This window comes from Diospyros lotus, chromosome 8, assembly GCF_014633365.1.
Source record: "Diospyros lotus cultivar Yz01 chromosome 8, ASM1463336v1, whole genome shotgun sequence".
NCBI lineage: Eukaryota > Viridiplantae > Streptophyta > Magnoliopsida > Ericales > Ebenaceae > Diospyros > Diospyros lotus.
Genome location: NC_068345.1, coordinates 11559785 through 11587321, shown reverse-complemented (window position 1 = coordinate 11587321; position 27537 = coordinate 11559785). Strand labels below are relative to the sequence as shown.

Genomic DNA, 27537 nt, shown 5'->3' with positions numbered 1-27537 from the left:
TGATGCAGTGTCCTCTAAAGGTTTCCTATGAGGTGATTGGTAAGTGTTAGATGGGGAACCTTGATTTGGTTGGAAAGATTGTTGTGCAGGGAATGGTGGCTGAGAATGATTTGCATAATCATTTCTCCAAGAAAAATTTGGGTGGTTTCTATTGTTGGGATGATATGAGTTGTAGTTTTGGTTATGTCCGTAATAGTTTCCCCCTTGATTTTGGTTTTGTCTACCCTCGAAATTGTGTGGATAGCGTGTTATTTGTTTATCCATACAATACCTCTTTGAAAGCACGTAATGTAGGACATTCCTCAGTCTTGTGCTCTGTTGTGTCACAAATTGCACATTTTACTTCCTCTTGATTAACAGACTGTGTTTTCTTGATTTTCAGACTTTCAATCTTTCTTGTCAAGGCAACTATCCTAGCATTCAGATCATCATTCTCACTCAGTTGGTACCTACCTCTGAACTGTGGATTTTCTCTTGAGTCATTAGAAGATATTGGTCCAACCTCCCAGTTTCTAGTGTTTTCTGCTAAGGTATCAAAGAACTGGAACACCTCATCTGGAGTCTTATCATAAAACTCACCATTACACACGATGGATACTAGCATTTTCAATTAAGACTAAGACCGTCATGAAAGAAACTGATCACTCTCCATTGTTCAAAAACATGGTGTGGGCAAGCATGGAGAAGATCCTTAAACCTCTCCCAAGTTTGAGCAAAGTTCTCATTGGGTTTGCACACAAAATTCATAATCTGCCTTTGAAGGGTGGCAGTTCTATTGGCTGGGAAATATTTTTTCAAAAATATCGTTTGCATCTCCCTCCAGGTTCCTATGAACGTAGGTGGAAGAGTGCTCAACCACATCTTAGGCTTATCCTTGAGTGAAAATAGGAAGAGCTTCAATCTTATGACGTCTTCGTTCATCGTATGATCCATACAGGTGATACACACTTCCTCAAACTCTTTCATATGGGTGTATGGGTTTTCAGAATCCATGCCATGGAAAGTTGGCAATAGTTCGATGGTGACAGACTTGAAATTAAGCCGATGATGGTTGATGGGAAGAATAATGCATGAGGGGTTGTCTGCCTAGGAGAATAAAGATACTCCCTAAGGGGTATGATCATTTTGTGATCAATGGAATCAGATTCACCGTGGTCACTACCATGTGCACACATGTTGTGTGCAAGTGGCATGTTCTCATTGTGTTGAGACATGAGTGATTGATATTCTAAAATCCTACCTGACCTAAGTATCATACACCATGCACAAACAAAAAATAAAGTAAAAAAAAATAGAGTTACCGAATTTATCAAGAGAAGCTTATTCATATTATCTTTTCTTTTTGTTTTTGCCTAAATCTCTCCGGCAACGGCGCCAAAATTTGGTTGCACTCTCACCATGCAATTAAAACACAATAAAACTTTTATATTTTTTTTCTTTCTTTAGGTGAGAGGTTTATACTCGTCAGTGTACGAGTGCAGTTGTAGTCCAAATTTAAATTTGTATTTTCTGGATGAGTCCAGATCGTCCACTAAGAGATTTATTTATGGAAAAAGAAAAAGAATGTCACACACACGCACACGCATTTGGATGAATTGACAACATGATTTTTTTATGGATTTTCAGATAACAGATGCTAGGAAATAAAGCAAGGCAGAAGTTAAAATAAACACTGAATGTGAGAATATAAAATTGGATAACACTTGAGTTAAGATAATTTCAGCACCAACCTGCTGATCCCCAATGTTTAGCAAAAAAGATTAGCAATATTAATTTAATTTCAGATGTAAGAGTCTGCTATTAAATGCAATTAGAGATGGTGATAGTTCATGTTTAAGCAATCCCATACATGATATGCGGGATTCTAGTTTAAGCAACTACCATAAATTCGATTGCAATTAATACACAAAACAACTAAATTAATCATCCGGGTTCAAGTATGATAGCGTTTCCAGTTCTAGTAACTCTCATACGTGGCATGAAAGCTCTAAGTTAGACTTACACTCCAATCCAAACCTAGTCATTTCTCAATAATTAATACACACTCATACTGACATTTAAATTAATGTCGCTCATTTAAAATGCAGCTTTCTTTGGGAATCATTGGCGTTAGACACTGTCCTTGCCTTAACCCAAGATTGAATTTAGCTACTCATCTTTATTTAAGAATTAATTGATAGGAATTTAAATAGCGTAATTTAAATGACAGGAATTAAAACAACAGAAATTAACCAGCCATTTAGGTAGTGGATAATAAAAAGACGTGAATTAAAAATTACAGAAATTTAATAACAGAAATTAACCGGCCATTTAGGCGGTGGATAATAAAGTAACAATAAATAACATGAGAATTCAAGAGAAGAAAGAAAAGAAGAAAGATCACAAGAGAATATAAGAAATAAAAGAAGATAGAACAAAAGCAATTCTCAAAGAGAAACTCTAAAAACATAACTAAGATTTCATTCAAGAATAATCACCACCCCACAAGTGCACCCAAATGAGCTATTTATACCTCACAAGATGCAATAAGAACCACACAAATAAAATTACCCCATTATCACAAAACATAATCATAACTAAGCTAATAGGGCATTTACCAAAAAACACAAATGACTTTAACTAGTGGAAAGACACAAAATACAAAAGACTTTAAGTGATAAAGCACTCATAAAAATATAAAACAAAGAAAAGTCTTCTACAAGTTGGGATTTGTTGGGCCTTTGGTTGGTCTTGGACCTTCTATGTGAAAAATGCTTGGGCCTTTGGTTGGTCTTGGGCTTTCTATTTAATAGTTGACCCAAATACACTTGAAACATCCTCTAGACTCCATAATTGGCCCTTAAATTTGAGCAGCAATAATGGGTAATCCAACGTCTTCGATTTATGCCCCTAATTAATTGTAGAAGTCAACTTCCTTGCTTCATCATGAAAATAATATGTAAAGGGAATAATTATTTATTTTAATCATAAATATAAAACCAAAATGGAGATATAATTCATTAAGATTTAGGAAACATTAACCCCTCATCACTTGCATATATCTTATGCCTTTCTTCGTAGCCTGAATGACTTGAGTGATTATGCCCGTAGGGGTATCTTAAAACCTGATGCCCCATGGTCATCTGGCTTGGGAGTCATTGGCTGAAAGCTCGTTACAAGGGTCATTCAGAAAGCTTAAGGCTTGCACATAAGATGTCAAAAAAAAAAAAAAAAAAAAGGGAGATGGAACATAAAATGCACTCATTCAAAAAAAAAAAAAATAAAATTTGCAAGGCCAAAAAAAAAAACGAAAAAAATCTCAATAATGGTGCTGATGTTTGTAACTCCTAGGGATTGAGAACACTTGTGAGTTTGACTGTCTAGTGGATGTTAGCATGCCGAAGCATTCAAAATAAAGGACAGTCTTCACAAACCGAGACAACGCCATTTTTGGCTAAACCCAACCAAACCGAAGTAAGAAAGAAAATAGTGATTGAGAGCACCTAGGGATTGAATGAAAAGACCAAGTTTGGGGGTGGAGTGCATATCACGAGCGGGAAAGTGTACAGGACCATCAAATGGTCGGGATACCAACAACCTTATGCATGATATTGTACCTGATAGGATTCGCGCACACACACGTCAAAACATGGAATAAGTCCAAAACATTTGTGTAGCATTACTAGTAAACTTTGTGTGAAATTAGGAATGATACGAAAATCTGAGGCTACCTGGAAGGCTATCCAACTTGTAAGTGATTTTGAAATATTAACTATTCTCTACTTGAAAGGTGATATATTTGAGTCGATAATCTTGTTTGGGACGATCAAGAGTCTAAGTTTGGGGGTATTTGATAAGTATCTTTTATACACTTAGTTTGGTCTATAGACTTAGCATTTATACATTCAATGAGCATGATTTCTACTTGATTTGGTTCTATATATGGTTATGTAGATGTGGAGCATGTGTTGAAGACAATTGGAGAAAAAAGTGATGATGATGTCGCATTTTTAGAGCTAAAATAGCAGTAAAGGCAAGGTCAAAGGTCCATTCGGGGTCGAGGTTGATGATGTCGCAAAGCACCGAAAGAATGACGTCATTAGTGAAGTGTTGGAAATCAAAGAGAAATGGCTCACAATATTGTCAAGCAAAGCATTGCATGGTAGGGTCATGGTAAGAATTATTTTCTGTGGCTCACGGCCTTACCGCGGAAAGCATTCCGTGATAAAGCCATAGTTGAAGATGTATTATGTGGCTAATGACCTTACCGCGAAAAGCATTCCATGGTAGGCCCGTGACAAGATTTATATTCTGTGGCTCACAACCTTACTGAGGAAACCATTCCGTGGTAAGGCCGCGGTAAGGCTCTAAGCTTCGCGAAAAGGCCGTTTTAAGCCCGTTTCTTTTCAAATCAAGTGGAGATGGGCTCTCTCAAGGGGCACGACTTTGAAGACCTAAAAAGCACTATATAAAGAAGGATTCTTGAGAGATTTAATAGCTTTTTGGAGAGAGAGAAGACGGCAAGTCGAGGAAGAAGGAGGAGATTTTCTTGAAGATCTTTAGTTTTGGTTGTATTTTTCTATTCTTTCTTCTCTCCAACATCATGAACTCCATTTTTAATATTCTTTCATTGGTTGAAACTATGTTAGGCTAAGTACTTTGTGACTAGGGTGATTGATGAAACCTAGTTCAATGATGGTTTAATTAAAAGTATTTGAGTTTTATTATATTCTTGTTTTTCGGGTTGATCGTTTGTTATGCACTAATTCTATTTTGATGCTTGGCCGCCATTTGAACGTGTTTGTGATTTATATTGCTTTCGAGAGATTCAATATAGATTAGCACTTGGTAATAAACGACATAAAGTTCAATAATAGGTAGAGATACCGTTATGCTTTGTGAAATCTTATTTAGATGATCATTGTGGATAAATGCATGCACGTATATTTGCAGATTAATTAGAGATAATTAATCTCATATGTAAGCATAGATTCGATTGATCATCGAGAGAGGCTTTTAATTAACTTAGGATCATCGATTTTCAGCTCAAAGCAAGAATTATAAAACCCAATTACTGAAAGATTAAACCAATTAAAGAATTACAGTGGATTTATGAACCCTAGTGCATTAGATTTCTGCATTCAAAAACCTAAAGAATTATTTTGTGTTTTTCCATTTAGTGAGTTAGTTTTAGTTAATATAAAACTTCCAGTGAGTATTATTTTAATTGTATGTGGTTTATTAAAGTTAATAGTGGTTAAAGTAGAGATTAAAAGCTAATCCTCGTGGGAACGATACTTTATTCATCACTATATTACTTGTTACGATTCTATTCTCTAACAGGAAAGTATACGCGAATAGATAGCATCTCAGAAAAATCTATATCTTAAAGAGCCGCTGGAGAAGCATGATTTGAAAGGGAGTGTTGAAGAGAATGTGACATTCAGATAGCATTTGATTATGTTTCATTTCTGTTTCTTTCTGTTTTACATTACTGTTATGTGAGTTTGTGTTTGAAGCAGTAGCTCCTCCCGTCGGTTATAAAGCTGTATATATATACATCTTATGTAATGCATTCTGTAGGTTGATTTTTACAGCTAATGAACTTCAACACATAAGTTTCTCTCTCTATCTTTGTTTTCCTAAGACTCTATACCCTAGGGTTTCTCTTTTACTGTGTCGACATTTCTTTCATAACTATCAACTGTTTCTTTGAAACTGTTGATCGTTTGTTAAAGAAGTTGACCACTTTTGTGAAAGAATCGACCGTTTGCTCAAAAGCCGAATGTGCTTCAAATAGCCGAACAAAACTGTTGACTGGTTCAATGTAACTATCGGCCGTTTCTTTCACTGACATTTAATAATGACTAGTTTTTGTAGGCTCCAATGACTATTAACGGCTAGTATACTTCAATGCTTGATAGAAGCCTATAAATTTAGCCCAAGGATGTAGTAGAGAAGACTAACGGATGGGAATAAAGTGAATTGAGCTTACAATTGTATACATACTTCTTACTAGTGCTTGAGCTTTCATTTTTCTCTCAAAAGGCTAATAGATATCATTTGTATTATATTGTTCATAGCCTTCATTTGTATATTTGAGAGACATTATAACTGAGAGTGTTAACTCTCAGATCTTCTCGTTTGTATTTATCATTGTAATTCTTATCTTGTATGCTAGAGGGCCTACCGAGTTTGGTAGGAGGATTGTATTCCTAGCAGTTTATGCTAGATGCCCTACTTGGTAAAGCAAGGAGTTTTTGTCGATTTCAAAATCCTTAATAGAGAGCTAAGGTAGTGGAGTAGACTGAGTTTAGTTGAATCACTATAAATCTCGTGTCATTTCTTCATTCTTGCTTTATATATTTCAAGCGTTGCATTTGACATTTTCTGTTTTAACTCACTAAAATCTCATTTCAAGCAAAGATTTTCACATTTCAAGTAATTTTCTAAAACATCCAATTAGCGCCCCCCCCAAGCGGGTGTATGATGCCATTGTTTACTCAACCTAACAAGTGCCACCAACTCCAATTCTCCCATTAATCCTTTCCAAAACCCTAAAGAACTTCCTGGAAGGAATCACAAGATATTGGCAAGTCAATATGTGTATTCAACTACCACTTAATAAAGAAAAGAAAACAGAAACACGATATCTACATGTCTACATGGGGAATATCTCAAACAATAAATACCAGAAGATTGGCATCCATCTACAAAGCAAAGATGGGGACCAAGGAAAAGACAAAGAAATCAAGATAGCATAACAACTAGTATGCAGTTTTTGTATTCAATCCTTAGCAAGTAGCAAAAAAAGTGGCACTGTTGCAGTAGGCAAGAGGAAAGCAGCAGAACATCAACAGCCAATACCTGAAATAGTACTTACAAATCAAATTTGAATCACATTGAGTTCTGGTAAGTTCCAAGCCTTAAAGATCCATTTACTAGTTAGCAATTTTAATTTCATAGTAATTAAGTCTATCTCTAACATTTGAAATTATTTCATCAAAAGTTATTTTTCCACTAAAGGGTCATCCCTGTTGCATGAGGCTCATCAGTTTGCAAGGTTCTGGAGGTCAATCCAACCTTACCCTTACTTTTAGAGGTTGCTTCCAACTCAAACATTTGACCTTCCAGCCACCAAGGAACAACCTTAGGGGTTGTTTAGTTGTGGAAAATGCTGTCTAGGTTTCTATTTCCAATTTTCTATAAAATCTCTCATTTTCATTCTCCAAAAAAAAAAAAAAAAAAATAGAAAAACATTTAAATGTTAGAAATACAGAAAACTAATTTCCAATATAGAAAATTAAAACATATGTTCGAGAGAGAGAGAGAGATAGAGGTTTGTCCTTTTTGTAACTTGTGTTAGAGGAGATGGACATGATTTTGGAAAAATTTTGGGGAGAATCACATTTCCAAAATTTTGGACAATCCTGTTTCCAAGTCTCTATTTTCTATTTAGAAAATTTTTGTATTTGAGCAAGTTTTCTAATTTTCCATTTTTTTGGAATAATTTTCCAGAAAGCTGGAGCTGTTTTCCACAACTGAACAACGCCTTACTTTTGCCACCTGGTCTCGTTCTCAAAAATTTAAGACTTCTCCACTTTGGATGCATTTTCAAACATGCTGTCATCTCCTTCCAAATTATATACACACACACACATTACAGTTGTAAACATCTGCTTAGATACCTAGCAAAGAGACAATAGTTTTGCCTCTAATTGCCTGGTGATAGGAACTGCATCAGGCTTGTTCATCAAGGCTGGCTACCAGACCTGGAACTCTCAGTCTGTGACATAACCCAGATTTTGTTGCAGTTGAATAAAAATTAGTCAGGTTCTCCTGTTCTTCCTCACACAGTACACATTCAACTCTACTTCTCAAACTGCACTTATTATCCTGGACCCAGGTAGATAACCTACCATTAACAGCTAACCAAGCAATAAACTGAATCCAGGGACCATTCAAGGAAGCAAAGGAGTGTAGTTCACTCCACCTGTTTTCAATTATTAATAAACATTTATTTTAGGAATATTATGAGTCAGAAAATGAGGCCCCAAATTCTAATTGAAACACTTCAGAGAAACTATTGCAACAGCCTCACTGCTAAACAACCCACCTAAAATATTCTGCGGAATCAAGTGAACTTGAATCTATTTATGGAGAGTTACCCAGAAAATAATATACAAGCCAACTGCTAATACCTCACCAGAATCTTAGCCCATTAGTATGTCAGATAATCAATGCAACAAGAGTTTTGTGTATAAAGCATAGATGTAAACATGCAATCAACTACTTTGTCTAAGACATACCTGTGCCACGTCTTTTGAAAATCCTTCTTGAACAAGTGCATCCACAACATCCCTCTTTGAAGCAACCTTCCTTGAAGAAAGATTACAAAATACTTGATCAAAGTGAATTAATGTAGAAACATTCTGAATTAGCAGTGAACAAGGAACAAGGAACTAATGCTCTCCTCCATTTTCCACGACAGCTTATGAGTTTAGAAATCACAGCAAAGCAAGGAGATGTTTGAATTTTGAGAACACCCATAAATAATTACATCTGTTTTAATTTCCCCAATTCTCTTTAAGAAAAAGAAAATCTTGAGCTTGAATATGATATAAGTAGTAAGGAACATGATGAGAAAGAGAGAGGGAAAGAAGAGGAGGGGGCGTACAAATAACAAGTAAAATTTGACTACACAAAACAACATCCTGAAACATATTTCAATAGTGCTTGACTTTTTTCTTAGTATAACAACTACTTTTTCTCTTTCCACACTGCTGCTGAAATCTGAGCCTTGAGCCTTGATCTCAGAATGGCAGACCCTTCTACAGGCCTAGAATTTTAATCCTTATGTTTATTATCTATTAATATTTAATGCTATTGTTAAAACTTGTTTCTAGGCTTCTTAAAAAGTTGCTTTCAACCATGGTACAGAAAAAATTCCCCACATCTCACCCCTATGACAAAAGCTTATTAATATTTTAGTTGCTTTCAACCATGGTACAGAAAAAATTCCTCACATCTCACCCAATATTTTAGTCGTCTAACTAAAATATTGGCAACAACTCAACATGTTCAAAGTGACCTAAATAAATAGGTACTTGAAAAAAAGAAAAATTGAAGGTGAATTTCCTACATACCAAGGATCTACTAGAAACTATCTACCAAAGACTTAGTTTGAAGACGTGAAGATCCAAGCTAGGCTTCCTTAATATTTACTGCCCAACTAAAGGGGGCGTGTAGAAAAATGTGTACATGAGATATAGATAGTTAGGCAGTTAGGTAAAATATAGAGGTTCATTATACAATTATTTATTTCCTAAGTAACAATTTTTTTTTTTCTGTGTATAACTGCCTCCATATAAGTAGTTATCATTTGTGTATAAATGCGTCCAATCCAAATAATAAAGAGAAGTTTTGAGAAGTTTAAAAGTCCAAACTTCTTCATGGCTATTGCTATCTAAAACACAACAAAAACTATTTAGGAGAGTCAAAGGAAAAAACTCCAAATCAAAAGAACTTATGGTAGTTAAACGAGGAGGTACAAGAAAAAATCAAAACAAAGAGAACTTTCAACAAGACTTCACATACATGCCGTAATGAGAAAAAAATTTGGACATTTATATCTAGGCTAAAGAGGAAGCAAAGAAGGCAGATAATGAAACAAGTTCAAAAGCTTATGAACATTTGTACCAACTAATTTGACACAAAAAGATGAGAAAAAGAATGTATATGTGAGTTGGCTTTAGAAAGAGAAAGAAGAATATGGGACTTTGAGCTAAGTGAAGTGCATCAAAAACCAAAACCAAAAGTTGTTGGTAAATGAAGGGCGCAGTCAAAGGAAATATGTGAGTATTTTCCCAAACTATTCAATGAATGTGGAGAAACAAATATTGCATTGGGACATTTTAGTAATGTTGAAGAAGACAGGAATTACAAATTTTGTAGGTATATTTGTCTGAATGAAGTGAACTATGAAAAAAATGAAGAATAGTAAATAGTTGGACCATATAATATTTCAATAGAAGCATACAAAAGCATAGGAGAAGAAGGCATTTCATGGTTACAACAAAAATAACATACCAAGCCTTTATCCCACCATGTGGGGGTCAGCTACATGAATATAAGAGTATGCCGAAGTGGAGAAAGAGCACTCCAATGCCCGTTTGAAGAATAAATGAAATGCTCAAAGTTGTGAAAATTATAAAGGAATCAAGCTAATGATATATGCTATAAACTTTGGGATAGATTGATTGAATAAAGATTAAGAAGAGAGTCTAAAGCCTTTGAAAACTAATTTAGTCTCTTGCACTGTAGTGTCACGTTATTAGGCTATTAGGCCTTGTAAATAAGATTGTGTTTGGCATAGCTAGAGGAATGTTCTAGCATGTCAAGTGGGCAAGTTGCATGAACCAAGTGGGCAACCGTTTTGGCGCCCAAACTAGGCTATGGATCAATATATAAAGCATTGACCAAAGCCAATACCCACATGATCAATCATTTGGAGAATTTTGTTTTTCCCTCCTTATTTCTCTTCTCTCTCTCTTTCTCTCTTGTTCTCCCTCTTTCTCTCAAATCTTCTCCCTCAATTCTTAATTCTTCTCATCTAAACTGTTCTCAAGAATTGAGAACCTACCTTGTTAGATCAGGGATCTGACAAGTAGTTAACAATGGAAGCTATACTTATTAAGGCATCTAATAGAAAGATCTAGAGATAAATAGAAGGATTCAAATATGGTGCTTCCATTGAAAAAATATGATAAAAGTCCCCAAAAATGTATTGTGAAGAGTTTTAGAGAAGAAAGGAGTTCAGATTAATTATGTATGGTTACTAAAGACATGCATCACCAAGCAAAAACATGTTTCAGGACTTCTTGAGAAGATATTGAGGCTTTCTAATTATAGTTCAATTATATCAAGATCTGAATTGAGCCTTTACCTTTTTTTATGCCTCTAATTTTAGAGCCCAAAGCCCATATTGGGCCCGCGATATCTTTGTGATATTAGGGTCTCGTTTTCTCTCATATATATATATAGATCATTTCTGTATGTATCAAGGGAGAAACCATTGTAAAAAAAACTATTCCATCTTAGTGGATTTGAAATTCTCCATCACATGGACATAAGCTTACATTGAACCACGTAAATCTCTCATGTTCTTATTCTTCTCTTCGATACATACACATGTATGCATATATACATACGTATATACACAAAGAAGATTTGAATCACAATCATCACAAACTGGTATCTGAGCTTTATTCACCTAGTGTGTCAAATTGGCGGTGGAAGAGAAGTGGGATTCTCGGATCTGTAGTGGTCCTCGTCATCATCAACGGCGTCCACCGTCTTCATCATCGACGGCTTCATCTTCATTGCTGATGCTTTCTTCTTAAGACTTCATGTCTGTTCATCTTCCTACAAGGCCAGCCACCATCATAGGGATGCAAAAACCATTTCCATCATCCTTGCCGGTTGTCATCGTCTTCATCACTGTTTGTCGTCGACCTGCATAAAGCTTCAGCATCGACATCTCTCAGTGTCGCTAGTTGTTGGCACAGCCTCTGCATGTCATTGCCAACCCTTCATTCCCAATGATTGTTTGTGGTTCCGAGTGACTATTCATTTTCCAGTGACTACTTTATTTTCTGCAACTAGTGGTTTTCCGGTGACTTTTGGTGTTTTCCTAGCAACTGTTCGTATTCCCAGCCACTGTTTGTTTTTTCTCATGACTGTTGGTGTTCTTAGTGACCGCTCGTATTTCTGGCGACTGTTCTTGCTTTTCCCGGTGAGTGTTGGTATTTTCTGGCGGCTGTTCGTGTTTTTCTGATGACTGTCCAACTTCCAGTGACTGTTTGCTTCATTTTACAGTGAGTGTTCATCTTTTTGTGGCTTCCACTGTGCCCTCTGTCTTTTTCCCACAATGTCTGCAACCAGATTTGACATAGAAAAGTTTGAAGGGAGAACTAGCTTTGCTTTGTGGAAGGTTGAAATGTGAGCCATTTTGATACAAAAGGACCCACACAAAGCTGTGGAGGGAAATCATGAGCTGCCAATCACTTTGACTGCTCAATGATAAGTGCATGTCTGCCATTCAGTTGTGCTTATCAAATGAAGTTCTTAAGTCATCAAGGAAGATATGGCTGCTGGACTTTGGGCAAAATTGGAGTCTCTGTGCATGACAAAAATTCTAATTGACAAGCTTCATCATAAGCTACGATTTTACAGCTTCCAAATGGAAGAAGGCACATCAATTAAAACCCATACTGATGAATATAGCTCAATTTTGTTGAATTTGGAGAATCTTGACATTGAAATAGATGAGGATGCCACCTTGAAATTGTTGTGCTCTTTAACACCATCCTACAAGCATTTTTGAGACACAATGCTTTATGGCAAGGAAAATTTGGACCTTAAGGATGTTAAGGCAGCTTTGCTTTCTAAAGACCCGATTGACAATGAGATATTTGCTAAAGGAGATAATCAGGATAAAGGTTTGGTTGCCAGAGGTAGACCAAAAGACAAAAGGCAAGATGACAACAAGAAGAAGGGGCAGTCCAAGTCCAAAAACAAGAACCTAACCTGCAACTTCTGTAAGAAAAAGGGGCACATACTGAAGGAATGCAGAAAACTGAAAAAGAAAGAACAACAACAACCAAAAAAAGAAAAAGAAAAAATACTAATATTGCCGAAGCTAGTGTTGCAGAGGAAAATTCTGATGTCGATGTTCTTGTCACCACCACTGCTGAAGGAAAGATAAAAGATAAGCGCATAATGGATTCTGGATGCTTGTACCACATATGCCCTAATAAGGACTGGGTTTCGTAGTATGACTCAGCCGATCGTGGGGTTGTGTTAATGGGTAACAATGTAGTTTCAAGGTTATCAGTCTAGGTACAAGTACAACTAAAATTCGTATACATGATAGAATGGTAAGAACATTGACAGATGTTTGGCATGTTCCAGAATTGAAGAGGAATCTCATTTCCTTAGGCACTCTTAATAGCAATTGGTGCAATTACTCAGCTGAAGGTGGAATTTTGTGAGTTTCCAAAGGTTCCCTAGTAGTAATGAAGGCCAAGAAATTTGAGAGTTTGTATGTACTGCAAGGACCCATAGTGACTAGCTCTGCTACAGTTTCAGCATCTTTGTCAGATTCGGATATGACCAAATTTTGGCACATGAGACTAGGCCACATGATGAGAAAGGTTTAGCAATTCTCAGCAAGAGAGGGATCCTTGGAGGTCAAAATACAGGGAAGCTGGAATTCTGCAAGCAATACATTTTTGAAAAGCAAAAGAGGATCAGTTTCAGCACTGCCACTCAAAGGACCAAGGGTACTCTTGATTACATTCACTTTGATCTTTGGGATCCCGCTAAAGTAAGTCCAAGGGTAGTGCTAGGTATCTTCTGACTTTCATTGACAGGTTTTCAAGACCTTTAAGCAAAAGGATGAGGTGTTCAAGACCTTTGAGCAATGGAAGGTTTTGATTGAAAAGCAAATAGGGAAACGCATTAAAAGGCTCAAAACAGATAATGGTCTTGAATTTTGTAGTGGAGAGTTTAATGAGTTCAACAAGAATGAGGGGATTGTGATACATCACACAGTAAGGATGACTCCTTAACAAAATGGTGTAGCAGGACACATGAACAAAACTCATTTGGAAAGGGCAAGGTGTATGCTCTCAAATGTAGGATTAGATAAAGACTTTTGGGCAGAAGCTGTTTCCACTGCTTGTTACTTGGTGAATCGATCTCCTTCAACAACCATTGATTCAAAAACTCTTGATGAGGTATGGTCAGGTACCCCTGTTAATTACTCAGATTTAAAATATTTTGGAAGCCTTGCATACATGCATGTGAATGATGGGAAGTTGGAGCCCAGATCTAAAAAATGCATTTTTTGGGGTATGCTTCGGGTGTTAAAAGGTTACAAATTGTGGTATCCTGATTCTAAGTCTCCAAAACTTTTGGTTAGCAAAGATGTTTTTTTTTTTTTTTGATGAAAATTCCATGCTTCATCTAGGAAAGGAGTTTGGGATTTTTTATGTAGGTACAGAAGAACAATCGGCTAAAAATCTTGAATTTGAGGTTGAGAAATCCCGGCAGGTCATTCATTCTACACCACATTCCACTTCACAACCTGAGTCTTCATTTAGCCTAGTTGAAAATCAACAGTCATCTGGACCACAACCATACTCTATTGCAAGAGACAGAGAGGAGGGTGACAAAGAAACTAGCCAAGTATGCTTCTTATTCACAACTGGTTGCCTATGCCTTGGCGACTGCCAAGGACGTTGAGGTTGTAGGTGAGCCTTCCACATATTCATAGGCTATTTCAGATGAGAATTCAGGGAAGTGGCTGGTAGCTATGAATGAAGAGATGGAATCCTTGAACAAGAATAACACTTGGGAATTAGTACCACAGCCTAAAGGGAAAACAATAGTTGGTTGCAAATGGGTCTTTAAGAGGAAAGAATGAACTCCTAGAATTGAAAATCTTAGATTAAGGCAAGGCTTGTTGCTAAGGGGTACAATCAGATATAGAGAGTTGACTTCAATGATGTATTATCTCCTGTTGTGAAGCACTATTCCATTTGAGTCCTATTATCCTTGGTTGCCATGCACAATCTTGAGCTAGAACAATGATAGAGCACGATAGAGTACCAATACAACACACGTATCAGAGCAAGGGAAAGAAAAGAGGCAAGAGGGTAATTGAAGAAAAGAATACAGAGGTAGAATTGTCAGAGGCGGTTAGGAATAACAACCTCACGTGGCTGTAACCGTCGGGAGAATCCATACAAAAGGGAGAGAAAAGAAGAGAGAAGGAGTGAAGGATTTTGAAGAAGATTCTGGGAGAGGAGGCCCTCTCGAATTGGCCTTGTTCTTCATTTTTTTCTGTTCTTCTTCTTTTTGATTAGTTTACTAAAACTGAGGACTGTAAATCAGCTAGTTATCTACTGATTTGGAGAGTGAAGCTGCAGAATTGAGTGGAAACTCTATCAAACAATTGGATGTTAAGACCACATTTTTACATGGTGAACTTGAGGAGCAGATTTATATGCAGCAGCTCGAGGGGTTCATTGCTATGGGAAAAGAAGATCATGTTTGCCTATTAAAGAAGTCCCTTTATGGTCTCAAGCCATCTCCTATGTAATGGTACAAGAGATTTGATGCTTTTATGGTCAGTCGTAACTTTTTGAAGAGCAACTATGACAGCTGTGTTTACTTCAAGAAGCTAGCAAATGGGTCGTCTATATACTTGATACTATATGTGGACAACATGCAAATCATTGCTAAAGATATGTCTGAAGTTCAGAAGCTAAAAGAACGGTTGAATCTCGAGTTTGAAATGAAAGATTTGAGAGCAGTAAAAAAAATACTTGGGATGGAGATTCATCAGGACAAGAAAGCAGGTAAGTTATTCTTGACACACCGGAAATATGTTGAGAGGATCTTAGACCATTTTGGCATGAAAGATGCCAAACCTATCAGTAATCCCCTTGTTGCTCATTTTTGACTTTTAGCATATCTATCACCACAGACTAATGAAGAAAGAAATTACATGGTTCATGTTCCATATTCACTATTGGCAGTCTAATGTATGCAATGGTATGTAGCCATCCTGAGATTTCACATGCGGTCAGGCTTGTTAGTAGGTACATGAAAAACCATGGGAAAGTTCATTAGCAAGTAGTAAAATGGGTTGAGATACTTGAAGCGAACTGTTGATACTTGTTTGAAGTTTGGGACTAGTAATAGTAATTTGATTGGCTATGTTAACTTAGATTTCACAGGTACAACACAAACAACAATATATCTAGCCTTTATCCTATTATGTGGGGTCGGCTACATGAATTTTAGACTTCCATGTATTTCTGTCTTTTGTCATATCTTCATTTAGGTTCATACATTTCATATCAAACTTTAATGTCTCTCCCAAAATCTTCTTGAATCTGTCTCTACCTCTTTTTTTGATAGGTGATCATGACAAAAGGAGGTTACTCACAGGTTATGTGTTTTTGTAGTGCTATCAGTTGAAAGTTAGCTTTGCAGTCCATAGTTGCTCTGTCCACTATACAAGCAGAATTTATGGTAGTGACTAAGGCTATGAAATAAGCTATTTGGTTTAGAGGCTTGTGTGTTGAGCTCAATTAGGATCAAAAGGTGCATGTTATCTATTGTGATAGTTAGAGTGCTATTCACTTGACTAAGGATCAGATGTTCCAAGGAAAGACAAAGCACTTCGAGATTTAGTATCATTTTGCAAGAGATGTTATTGCTCAAGGAAACATCAATGTGAAAAACATTGGTACCGAAGAAAACCCAATTGATATGTTGACCATGTCTCTTCCTTGTAACAAGTTCAAACATTGCTTGGACTTGATTGGTGTGAACACTTTGAGTTTGCCCTTTGGGGCATTTTGGTGGAGGTGGAGTCATGGGTTCTCTACATTCAGCGATTCCTTGTTGGGAATTCGAGTCAAGGTGGAGATTTGTTGGGTTATGCCTCTAATTCTAGAGCCCAAAGCACATATTGGGCTCATTATCTCTTTGTGAGATTAGGGTCTTGTTTTCTCTCTTATACATATAGATTATTTCTGTATATATTGAGGATTAACAGAGGTCAAGGGAGGAATCATTATATAAAAACTATTCCATCTTAGTGGATTCGAGATTCTCCATCCCATGGACGTAGGCTTACACCAAACATATAAATCTCTTGTGTTCTAATTCTTCTATTTGATACATACATATATATGCATAAATACATACGTATATACATAGGGAAGATTTGAATCACATTCATCACAACTCTTGTGATGGATGAAATCCAATAACATATTTGTTGAGTTATATGGTTATAATCTAGGGTTAATCCTATGATAGAGCCCATGGCCCATGGCCCATGGCCCATGGCCCATTGTATTTGTATATATATATAGGTGTATAGTCTATGGATTTAATTAAGTGATTTTATACATATTAAAAGCTAGGTTTATTTCCTAAGCTTCACATGGTATCAGAGCCAAAATAAAAACCCTAGTTTTTAATACAAACCCTAGCAGCCACCATACAAACCCTAGCCGTCGTCGTCGTCGCTGCCCACGTCGCCGACGAACACCGTCGATCGCGTCGCCATCGACCGCCGTAGCCTACCGTGCCACTGCTGTCGCCGCCCACTGTGTTTATACCGCGCGCGCTACTGGTCAGCTGTGGGTCTTCACCGTCCAGCCACCGATCACGCACACCACCACCACCGTTGTGTTCGCCGGCCTCCGATCTGTTGACCCCCGGAGAATCGTCGCCGTTGCCGCCGCCACGCGCTGCCTGTCTCGCACTGTTCACAGAGACTATTTTGCTCCGATCTCTCTCACCAGTGCTCCGATCGCAATGCCGTCTTCACCATTGGACTCGCCTCCTTCAGTCCATCCTAGCCCAGGTGGTTTCGTCGCCATCCGCGGTCGCCGGTCACCGGCATCCGCCATCTGCCGTCGCTCCAGCGCACCTGTTGTTTGTGCTGAATCATCCAACCTTTATTTTTGGTTTATTTAACCCTTTGATTGTAGATTTGTTGATCTTGTAGGGCTCTCTTTATCCAACATGGCTGGTACTAGTAAATTTGGCTCATTTTCTGGTATTTTGTCTCCCTCTCCAGCTATTGCTACTGAGAAGTTGATGGGTAGTTCCAATTATATCTCTTGGTCCAAGGCGGTTGAACTATGGTATATGGGTCAAGGCTTACAGGATCATCTAACTACTAAGGCCGAGAATGTGACCATAAACAAACCCGAGTGGCAGAGAGTTGATGCTCTGTTGTGCAGTCTCCTGTGGCAGTCAATTGATCCCTCTCTTCATCCGATCTATACTAACTATACCACGTGCTGTAACTTGTGGGCTCAGGACAAGGCGTTATACACTAATGACATTCAACGCCTGTATTTAGTGGTGTCTAATCTGCTCAGTTTACGACAACAAGGTTTGACTCTTCTTGATTTTCTTGGTCGGATGGCCTCTATTAAAGCTGAATTTAACTCCTTGTTACCTGCTGGTAAGACTGCTTCAGAGGATCCGGCTTAGCGGGATAAGTTCTTCATGGTGTGTACTCTTGCTGCCATTGGTCTTGAGCTTGCTCCTGTTCGTGATCAGATTCTTGCTAGACCTACTATGGATGAAGTGTATTCTCGTCTTCTTCGGGTTTCATCTGTTCCTACGATGCCTCCCTCTTCTGCAGGTGATCATTCAGTCATGGCTTCTCAGGTTCAAAGTACTGGCGAACAGGGAGGAGATCGTGGTAATCGGGGCAAACGCCCCAAGTGTAACTATTGTCACAAGTGGGGGCATACTAAGGAACAATATTATAAGTTGCATGGCCGCCCTCCTCATGTTAATGTTGCTCATGCTGATGGTTCTCGATCTGAGTCCTTTGATGGTCATCCACCGCAATCTGTCCTTCTCACTAGGGCTGACTATGATGAGTATCTCAAGTATAAGACCTCCCAGCAAACCTCATCCACAATTCCTTCTGTTGCCCACTCTGGTGATTCCACTGCCTGTCTCACTCAGTCTTCCTCTTTGGGACCATGGGTCCTGGACTCAGGTTCTTCTAACCATATCTTTGGTAATTCCCAATTGTTCTCTCATTTTACTAATTCTATTTCTTTACCTTCTGTAACATTAGCTAATGGGTCCAAAGCGGTTGCTAAAGCTATTGGCACTGCCAAACCCTTACCTTCTCTGCCTTTAGATTCTGTCATTTATCTTCCTCATTATCCCTTTAATCTTGTCTCTATTAGTAAACTTACACGTGCCTTAAATTATTCTATCACCTTTGATGATCATTCTGTTACTATCCAGGATCGCGGTACGGGATAGATAATTGGCGTCGGATGTGAGTCGTAGGGTCTCTATCATCTCAACCTTCCTGCATCGCCTATTGCTTGCTCGGTGACTGAGTCTCCTGCTCTTCTCCACAATCGTTTGGGACATCCTAGTTTAGCTAAGTTTCAGAAGATGATCCCAAATTTATCTAGTTTGTCGTCTTTTCATTGTGAGTCTTGTCAACTTGGAAAACAATCTCGCACTTCTTTTCCAAAGCGTGTCAATAATCGGGCTGTGTCCCCGTTTGCTTTAGTTCATTCCAATGTCTGGGGTCCTAGTCGTGTCATGTCTGTTTTGGGTTTCAATATTTTGTAACGTTTATCGACGATTATTCTCGTTGCACATGGTTATATTTAATGAAAAATCGTTCTGAGTTATTCTCAATTTTTGAATCCTTTTGTGCTGAAATCAAAACGCAATTTCATACCTCTGTCCAAGTATTGCACAGTGACAATGCCCCTGAGTATTTTTCTATTCCCTTTACTACCTTTATGTCTTCTCAGGGGATCTTGCATCAGTCGTCTTGTGCATATACACCACAGCAGAATGGAGTTGCTGAGCATAAAAACAGACATTTGATTGAAATTGCTCGCACTCTTATTCTACATCATCATGTCCCCTTTCGCTTTTGGGCTAAAGCTGTCCTTGCTGCTTGCTATCTCATTAACAAGATGCCCTCATCGGTTCTTCAGCACCAAATTCCTCACTCTCTCTTGTTTCCTGAACCATTCTATATTCTTTCTCCACGTGTCTTTGGTTGCATCTGTCTTGTCCATAATCTGTCTCCCAGTCATGATAAATTGTCTGCTCGGTCCATCAAGTGCATTTTTCTTGGTTACTCTCGCCTTCAGGAGGGTTATCGGTGTTATTCTCCTGACACTCGCCGCTATTTTCTTTCGGCGGATGTTACCTTCTTTGAGTCGTCTCCTTTCTACTTTTCGCCTCATTCCGAGTGTCAGCTCATTTCTGAGGCCATCCCTCTTCCCGCGAGTCCTCCTGCTCCTATTCTCCCTATTCCTTCTTCTACCCCATTGCAGGTTTATCATCGGCGTCATCAGCCTCAGTCTCCTCCCGGTGGAGATGTTGCTCCTGCGCCTTCTCTTGCATCTTCTACTACTTCAGCGACACCTTGTAGAGATTTTGTAACTTAGCTAATTGATCATCGACACCCACAAATGTTATAACTATATCCCCAAAGAACACCTTCTCTCTAACAAAGTGACAATCAACTTCAATCCGCTTGGTTCTCTCGTGAAAAAAAGGATTAGAAACAATATGCATGGTAGGCTAAATGTCACAAGTTAACTGCATAGACTCAACCTGAAGAATTCCTAATTCCTTAATTAATCGTTTTAGCCATATTATCTCACATGTCTTTAAGGCCATTGCCTTATATTCAGCTTTTACACTAAAACTAACAACAACACTTTATTTCTTACTCTTCGAAAAGACAATGTTTTTTTTTTTTTTCAAATCGTGGGAAACTCAAGAGGTCCCCAGATCATAGTCAACCTTTGGCCTGGCTCATCTCACACCCTCTAAAACCCACGGTTTGCCTCGTCTTAGCCCAAGGTGTGCAGATAGGTGAGTCACAAGCCGGACCCCAAAGACTTGGCCTTGCAAAGAGACATAACTAGATGGAGAGTCTCGCATGGAGGCAGAATCGAACCCATGACCTTGCGGTATTCCAAGCTCCCAAAAGCGTGCGGTGGCCAGTTGTGCTACCCCAAGGGGTTTCCAAGAGACAACGTTGCCACTAATAGATACACAATAGCTAGATGTGGATTGTTTGTCACTAGGAGATCCTACCTAATCAAATTTGTATCCCACAGTCTGACTATGTCTATGATCTTGATACTAGGGGTAACTTTAATATTGTAGAATATGAATCACTGCATCCCAGTGATTGTCACAAGGCAAATCCAAAAACTGACTTACCACAATCACAACAAATGCAATATTAGGACAAGTGATTGTAATGTAATTAAGTTTTCCAACCAACCGATAATAGTATCTAGGTTCAGTAATAGGCTCCCTCTGTCTTGGTAACAATTTGATATTTGAATCCATAGGAGTATCTATTGGTTTACACCCAAGCATCCTTGCCTCCTCTAACATATCCAAAGCATACTTCCTTTGAGAATATAGATGCCCTACTTTGATCGAGTCACCTCAATACCCAAAAAATATTTTAAGGGACCAAAATCCTTAATTTGAAATTGTCGTTTAAGGTGTGCCTTCAACTTAGTGATACCAACATCATCATGCCCTGTAATCACGATATCATCAAAATATACCACCAGAAGAATGTGATGGCTAGATTAAGAGTGATGAAAAACAAAATGGTTAGTTGCACTTCGAGTTAACCCAAACTCAAGAACAACTCAACTTAATCTACCAAACTAGGGCCAAAGGAGACTGTTTTAGGCCATATAAAGATTTTCTAAGGCAACACACCAGTTCAAACTCCCTTTGAGCAACAAGGCCAAGAGGTTGCTCCATATACACCTCTTTTTATAAATTACCATGAAAAAAGGCATTCTTTATATCCAACTGCTGAAAAGGCTAGGGAACAAAGAAAAGTGATAAGAAGAGGCAAACAAAGGAGATCTTAGCAACAGGGGAAAAGGTGTTTCCATAATCAAGGCTAAAAACTTTGAGTGTAGCCTTTGGCAACAAGGTAGGCCTTGAGGCGATCAATCTGGCCATCAAAATCAATTTTAACAGTATAAATCTAGTGACATTTAGTAGTAGACTTACCCGGTGGAAGAGGTACCGAGTACCAAGTCCCCTTTGAATGGAGGCAGACATTTCTTTGACCATAGCATCGTGCCACCTCGGATGGGATAGGACTTTTGTAATAGTTTTAGGAATAGAGACAGGAGATAAAAAAGAAACAAAGACAGAATATCCAAGGGGCAAAGAATGATAACTAACAAAATGGGAAATAGTAGTGCAATGATGAGTATCTCTACAAAGAGCAATAAGTAAGTAAAGGTTAGAAATAGAGGGAGACGAACTAGAGGAGGAAGGACTAGCCGACAAGGAGGGCAAGTTGGGCAATTGCTCCATTGGTCTAGCAACGATGGGCTCTACAAATGGGTCCACAAGGCGAGGAAACTACTGATATGTTTGAAGATTAGGGCAATCAAGGTGGGATGAAGATAGAGATGGAGGAGAGGAAAAATCAAGAAAAGGAACAGCCAAAGTTAAGCTAGTAGACATAGACTCGGACAACTCAAAGGAGGGAAGAAAATAAGGAGATGACTCAAAGAAGGTAAATTCAGTAGAAACAAAAATAGTAACCTAACTTAGGAGAGTAGCAGCAATAGCCCTTTCGAAGAAGTGAGTAACCAAGAAAAAGACATTTGACAAAATCAGTTGATAGCTTATCATGACCAAGAGCAAGCTAGTGGACAAAGTAAGTACTCCTAAAGATACAAGGAGGAAGAGAATATAGGTCAACTCGAGCAAAAAGAACAGAATGGGGAATCTAGTCATTAAGGACAAATAAATGCACCTGATTAATTAACACATTGTTAAGACAACATCATCCCAATACTAGAGAGGAACATGCATATGAAGAAGCACATGGGTAATCTCAATTAAATGCAATCTCAATTAAATGAAAATTCTTTTGTTCAACAACCCCATTTTGTTGTGGGCTACTAGGACACGAAGTTTAGTGAATAATCCCTTTGAGTCAGATAGAATTTAAATGGCGTTCACAAATATTCAAGAGTATTATCACTACGAAGAACACAGATAGGCACATCGAACTAAGTTTGAATTTCTGCACAATATGTCATGATGATAGAAAACAATTTTGAACAATTTTTCATTAATACAACCATGTAGTTAGGGAAAAATCTGGTCCTTCAATCCTAAACGAGAATAGGATCAGATAAAATGGTCATGGAACAATGAAGATTACAAGTGAGTTGATAGAAAGTAAATTAGAAGGGCATTGTGGTAAATGTAAAATAGAGGATAAAGGTAAAGTAGGAAGGGTTTTGCAGTGTTGGTAGCCTTAACTAAGGCATGAGAGCCATCAACCAATGTACCACTAGGTAGAGACCTCAAGTTTTGGATATGAGAGAAGAGAGAACTATTACTAAATGTCTGATTGGTGGCCCCTGAATCAAACATCCATGGTCTAATAGAAGATGAGGATTGGCTAAAACAAGTAGTAAGGTTACCAGGACGAACAGAGGATTCGATGGTACTAGTGTGAACAAAGGATGCGATAGGTGAAGTGGCTTGATGTGCTACCCAAAATTGGAGGAACTAAGCATACACTTCCTTGGAGATAATCACTTGTGAAGAATCACTAGGGTTGATAACCTCCTAACCTACTGAAGAACCAACCACAATGAGATAGTATTAGTGGCTTGTGAGGTAGGTGACCATGTAAGCGGTAACAAGTCTCTTGAGCATTGATTGATACAATTACAATAGGTACATTAGAGTTGATTATGCCCATCACCACCACCATGACTGCCACAACGTCCACTTAGATTATCCCCCACGACTAGGATGAGAACCAGTCTAGGTAGTGGCAAGAGCAAAGTGATCTCTAGGTAGAGAACTGCCATGATCAACAATAAGATAAGAGACTCAAAGTAGTCTAGCAAATACCTTCGTTAAGGGAAGAAGAGAGGCACTGCCTAGAATCTATGTTTTAACTAGTTCAACTTCTAGTTGAATCCCATGAAGACAGAGAATGGTAAACATCTAATCTCATTGCTCTTGTTCCCTTTTCACATTTCCCTCAAAAGGCATCAATTCATGGAAATTAGTAATGGAAACTTGGAGTTGACCCAACTAAGTGGTCATATCTAAATCATTCTGCCATAGCTTAAAATGAGCACCATTCACATCATAAATTCGGGTTATGTCACTCTATACAATTCACAGGAACGGGTCCATAGGCACTACATTCACGAAAAGGTCAAAAATTAGGCATCAAAAAAGGATCAATAGTTTGCCGCATCAAACATAATAATTGTGCATCCACCTTTCGCCAAGTAGGTTTATTACCCTCTGGAATAATCGAGATGGACATTCTTAGTTATCTTCAAGCCCGTGATTGAGAAACCAGATCTCCACAGCTGAAGACCAAGCAAAATGGTTTTTTCCATTTAACTTCTCAATTATAATAACCAATGGGTCGAAGAAATGGGGAATGGTCATTGATGTGGCTGTACTAAATGTTGACAAAGACTGTAATGGACAAAGACATGATAACAAAGTCAACAATCTGAACACCAAACACCTAAGCAGATCTGAAGGAGCATTGACAATCAGCAAACAGATCAAAACCCTAATTAGCAATGTCCCAAACTATATTTGAAGTGAGACCCAATCACACACCCAAATCAAATCTAAAATTGCAAACTGAAGCAGGCAAATCGCAAACTGCTGTCGAGAAAAAGAAAATGCATATGATAAGTCGTCGGTTCTGGACGTGGGAACACCAAATGGTAACTTGAAAGCTTCACGTAAAGAAGAAATGTCATGCAACTGGCAACGATGGAGGCTGCGCTAGACACTAGCAGTGATAGCAGGGGTTGGTGAAAGCAGCAATATGGTTTAGGGTTAAGGTTAGGGTGGCTTTGATACCATGTACAAAGAATAAAATATTGTGTATATTCTCTATTATTTTTTTAGCACGAGAGAATATATATACAATGGTGTATTATTCACTAATTACACTAATACCATCATTTATACTATTCAACAGAATATTGGGTAAAGTATTGATATGTGCAAAATAAGAATGCAACTAGGATGAGGATGTTATGGTAGATGTGTGATCAAATATGAAAAGATAAGACTTAGAAATGATTGTCCGTAATAAAGTCGGCGTGGCGCTAATAGAAGATAAGATGCACAAGCAACGAAAGATGGTTTGGACACGTAAGAAGAAAACCAATTTACATACATACGAGAAGAGTGGATGGAATAATGGTAGAGGTAGAGGAAGATGAAAGAATACTTGGTATAAAACTCTTCGACATGACAAGATATAATAGTTTTACAAAAGACATGGCCATAGATAGGGATGATCAGGGAGCTAGAATCCATGTAGTTGACTCCACCTAGTAGGATTAAGGCTTGTGATGATGATAATCATGATGGTAAAAATAATAAAATTCAATTCAATAAGCAGTTAAATATACAGAAAATGAGTAGTTTTCATTACTAAAGAACACATAGATAATGAAGCCTAAAAAACAAAATGATACATATTCCCAACGAAAGAACAAATAAGTGCACAAGTTTGGGGAAAAGAGAAAAAGAAATTAAGCTAAGTAAAAGAAAATCATGAATCCAGATTGGGACTTCAAGCCATTTCTGGTTCAAATTGCACCAGCCACCTTTACATCATGTCAGCACAAATTGCCAGCTCCCAGATGCAAATCAAATAGCTCAGAAATCCACCCCAAAGAAAGGCAGGGCCTAATATTCACAACTGAAAAGTGTAGTAATTGAATAAAAGATATAAAAGTTCTTATAATTGTAATCATAAACTCAAATATAATGTAGTTTTCAATATAGTTCCTTATAAATCTAAAAATGTGATTATTCCATTTAAGGGGCAAAACAGCAGACACAAAATTCATGCATTATTCAAATTTAAACTATCTTGTGGCATGGCAGCAAATAACAAGATTCCAAAGATCATAATCCATCCACTAATAAATTTCAAATAGATTGTTAACCACAAATAAGGCACCAGGGAGTGGGAGTGGGCACTGGAACATGACTTCTGGCAGACCATGTTATTTACAGTTCCAATTTGCAACATTTTATAGTCAGACTAACTGGTACACTATAAGAAATATAAAGTTGAGATCAAAGCTGACAATGCACATGCATTTTCTCAATGAAATAACAGAAGCCTAAACTAAGTCAATTATACAACTGTCATATGCTTTGTTCTTTCTTTATTTTGTTATGTACTATTATTTTTGTTTTTTACTTTTTGGCAATCAGGAAAGCTATAAAGACTCTAAGGTGCTAGTCAAAAAATGAATCATGGATAGTAAATCTTGAAATTCTACTTCAATTAACAAAAACCTAGCCAAACTAAGCCCAACACCATGTAACCAAGCATCCATGAAGCCATCATTTCATGTGAATTTAAACAGAAAATAACTATCATTGACAAATTTGATATAACCAGCCACAAATCATCTAAAAAAGTTTTGAAACAGAGAACAACTGGATTAAATGCATGAATAGAACAGTTTACATAGCTTAAAGAAAACAAAAAAAAAACTCAGTTAAGCATGGGAGGGGAGGGGAGACAGTTACTGCTGATAATATAGCCAAAGAGTTTAAATTCACCTCCTTTGGAATTGTACTCAGAAAAGAGATCAACTCAGCAGGATGATCCTCCCCATCTCTCCCAGCTCGAACTTTACCAGGAGTAGCATCTAGAACCCAGACCTACCAAAAAGAATTTAATATGTGAAATATGGTAAGAGAGAAGAAAGAAAACTGTGGCAAAGAGGAAAAATGATTAGAAAAACATAAAAATAAGGTTCCCTAGTATGAAAGGGATTTTGGGAAAATCAGTTTGACCTTTTCAAGTCATCTTGGATTACCTTTAGAAGTCTTTTATTCCTTAATTCCTAATAGTTTGTCTCAAAGTCCATATTCAAATATTAGCTTAGATGGATGAATATAGAATTTAAGCTCCTCAAACTTCCAAAGTAACTAGTTCAAAGAAATGTGAGTTGTAAAATCATCTTCATGATGACAAAAGATCTAACATACTTACTCTGACAGGCCGTGCCAATGGCTTCGCAACTTGATCCACCATACTCAAGGCAACTGCTTAAATTAGAAATAGCGAAGCTTAAGCACTTTTCTTGTATATAAGTAGAAGCTCAATTGTCACATCTGGAAAAGCTCAAGAGCCAAATAGTACCTTTTCCTCCAAAGCTGTGACCGACTATAACTCGAGGACTTAGTCTAAGCTGCTCAAGCTACTCCACAGAAAAATAACAATAGAGTAAATTATATAAATAGTTGAGTCAATGCATTCATGGTGGAGATATGAATTTTATTTTGTGATATCAAGTTGGAAGCTGGTTAATTCACCATCTAGGACTTTCAATTGCAGAATTACAGAGGAATTCCTTATATGCATAGCCCAGTGAAAATGTTGTTCACCAGGGAACTGATGGAATAATGTTCTAGAACTAATATGTTTCCATGCAAACCATGTGAACTTTATCCTCCATCAAAGGATAAATAATACTATGTAAACCAGTATACTGGATATTTTAAAATTAGTCACTTGCAAGAAATTTATATATATATATATATATATAAGCACATGCGAGCAATTAAGACCAAGCGTGATAACATTTAATTTCAAGCAAAATTTAAGCACCTTATGCATTAAGGATTTCACACAGAATGGTGCTCCATTCATAACCAGACCCCAAGAATAGGTTGATAATGACTCAACAAGATGGAGTAGGAATTGGATTATAGAGAAAGTCTCTGAACAAGAATGAAATAAGATGAATACTTGAAAACAACTTACATGAGTAACTGGGAAACCCTACTTGAGTAATTAAGAAAGATTACTCGATTAAGGGAAAGCTGACTCAATTAAATGGAAAACTTATTTGATCCTTTATTGTATTC

At 37.6% G+C, this 27537-nt stretch overlaps 1 protein-coding gene across 6 annotated transcripts in view; it reads right to left on the bottom strand.

Annotated features, from left to right (window-relative positions):
- The window catches only part of LOC127808948 (uncharacterized), a 144605-nt gene that overhangs the window by 52740 nt on the left and 64328 nt on the right, over window positions 1-27537 (bottom strand). For 4 of the 6 annotated variants that reach the window (XM_052347697.1, XM_052347693.1, XM_052347695.1 and 1 more), the window contains 4 exons: window positions 26810-26867; window positions 26660-26715; window positions 26224-26325; window positions 8289-8354 (listed from right to left, as the gene is read on the bottom strand). In XM_052347697.1, the coding sequence (XP_052203657.1) occupies window positions 8289-8354; window positions 26224-26325; window positions 26660-26715; window positions 26810-26867 (282 nt within the window). The remainder of the gene's footprint in view (window positions 1-8288; window positions 8355-26223; window positions 26326-26659; window positions 26716-26809; window positions 26868-27537) is intronic. The other 2 variants (XM_052347698.1, XM_052347694.1) reach the window with 1 other exon arrangement.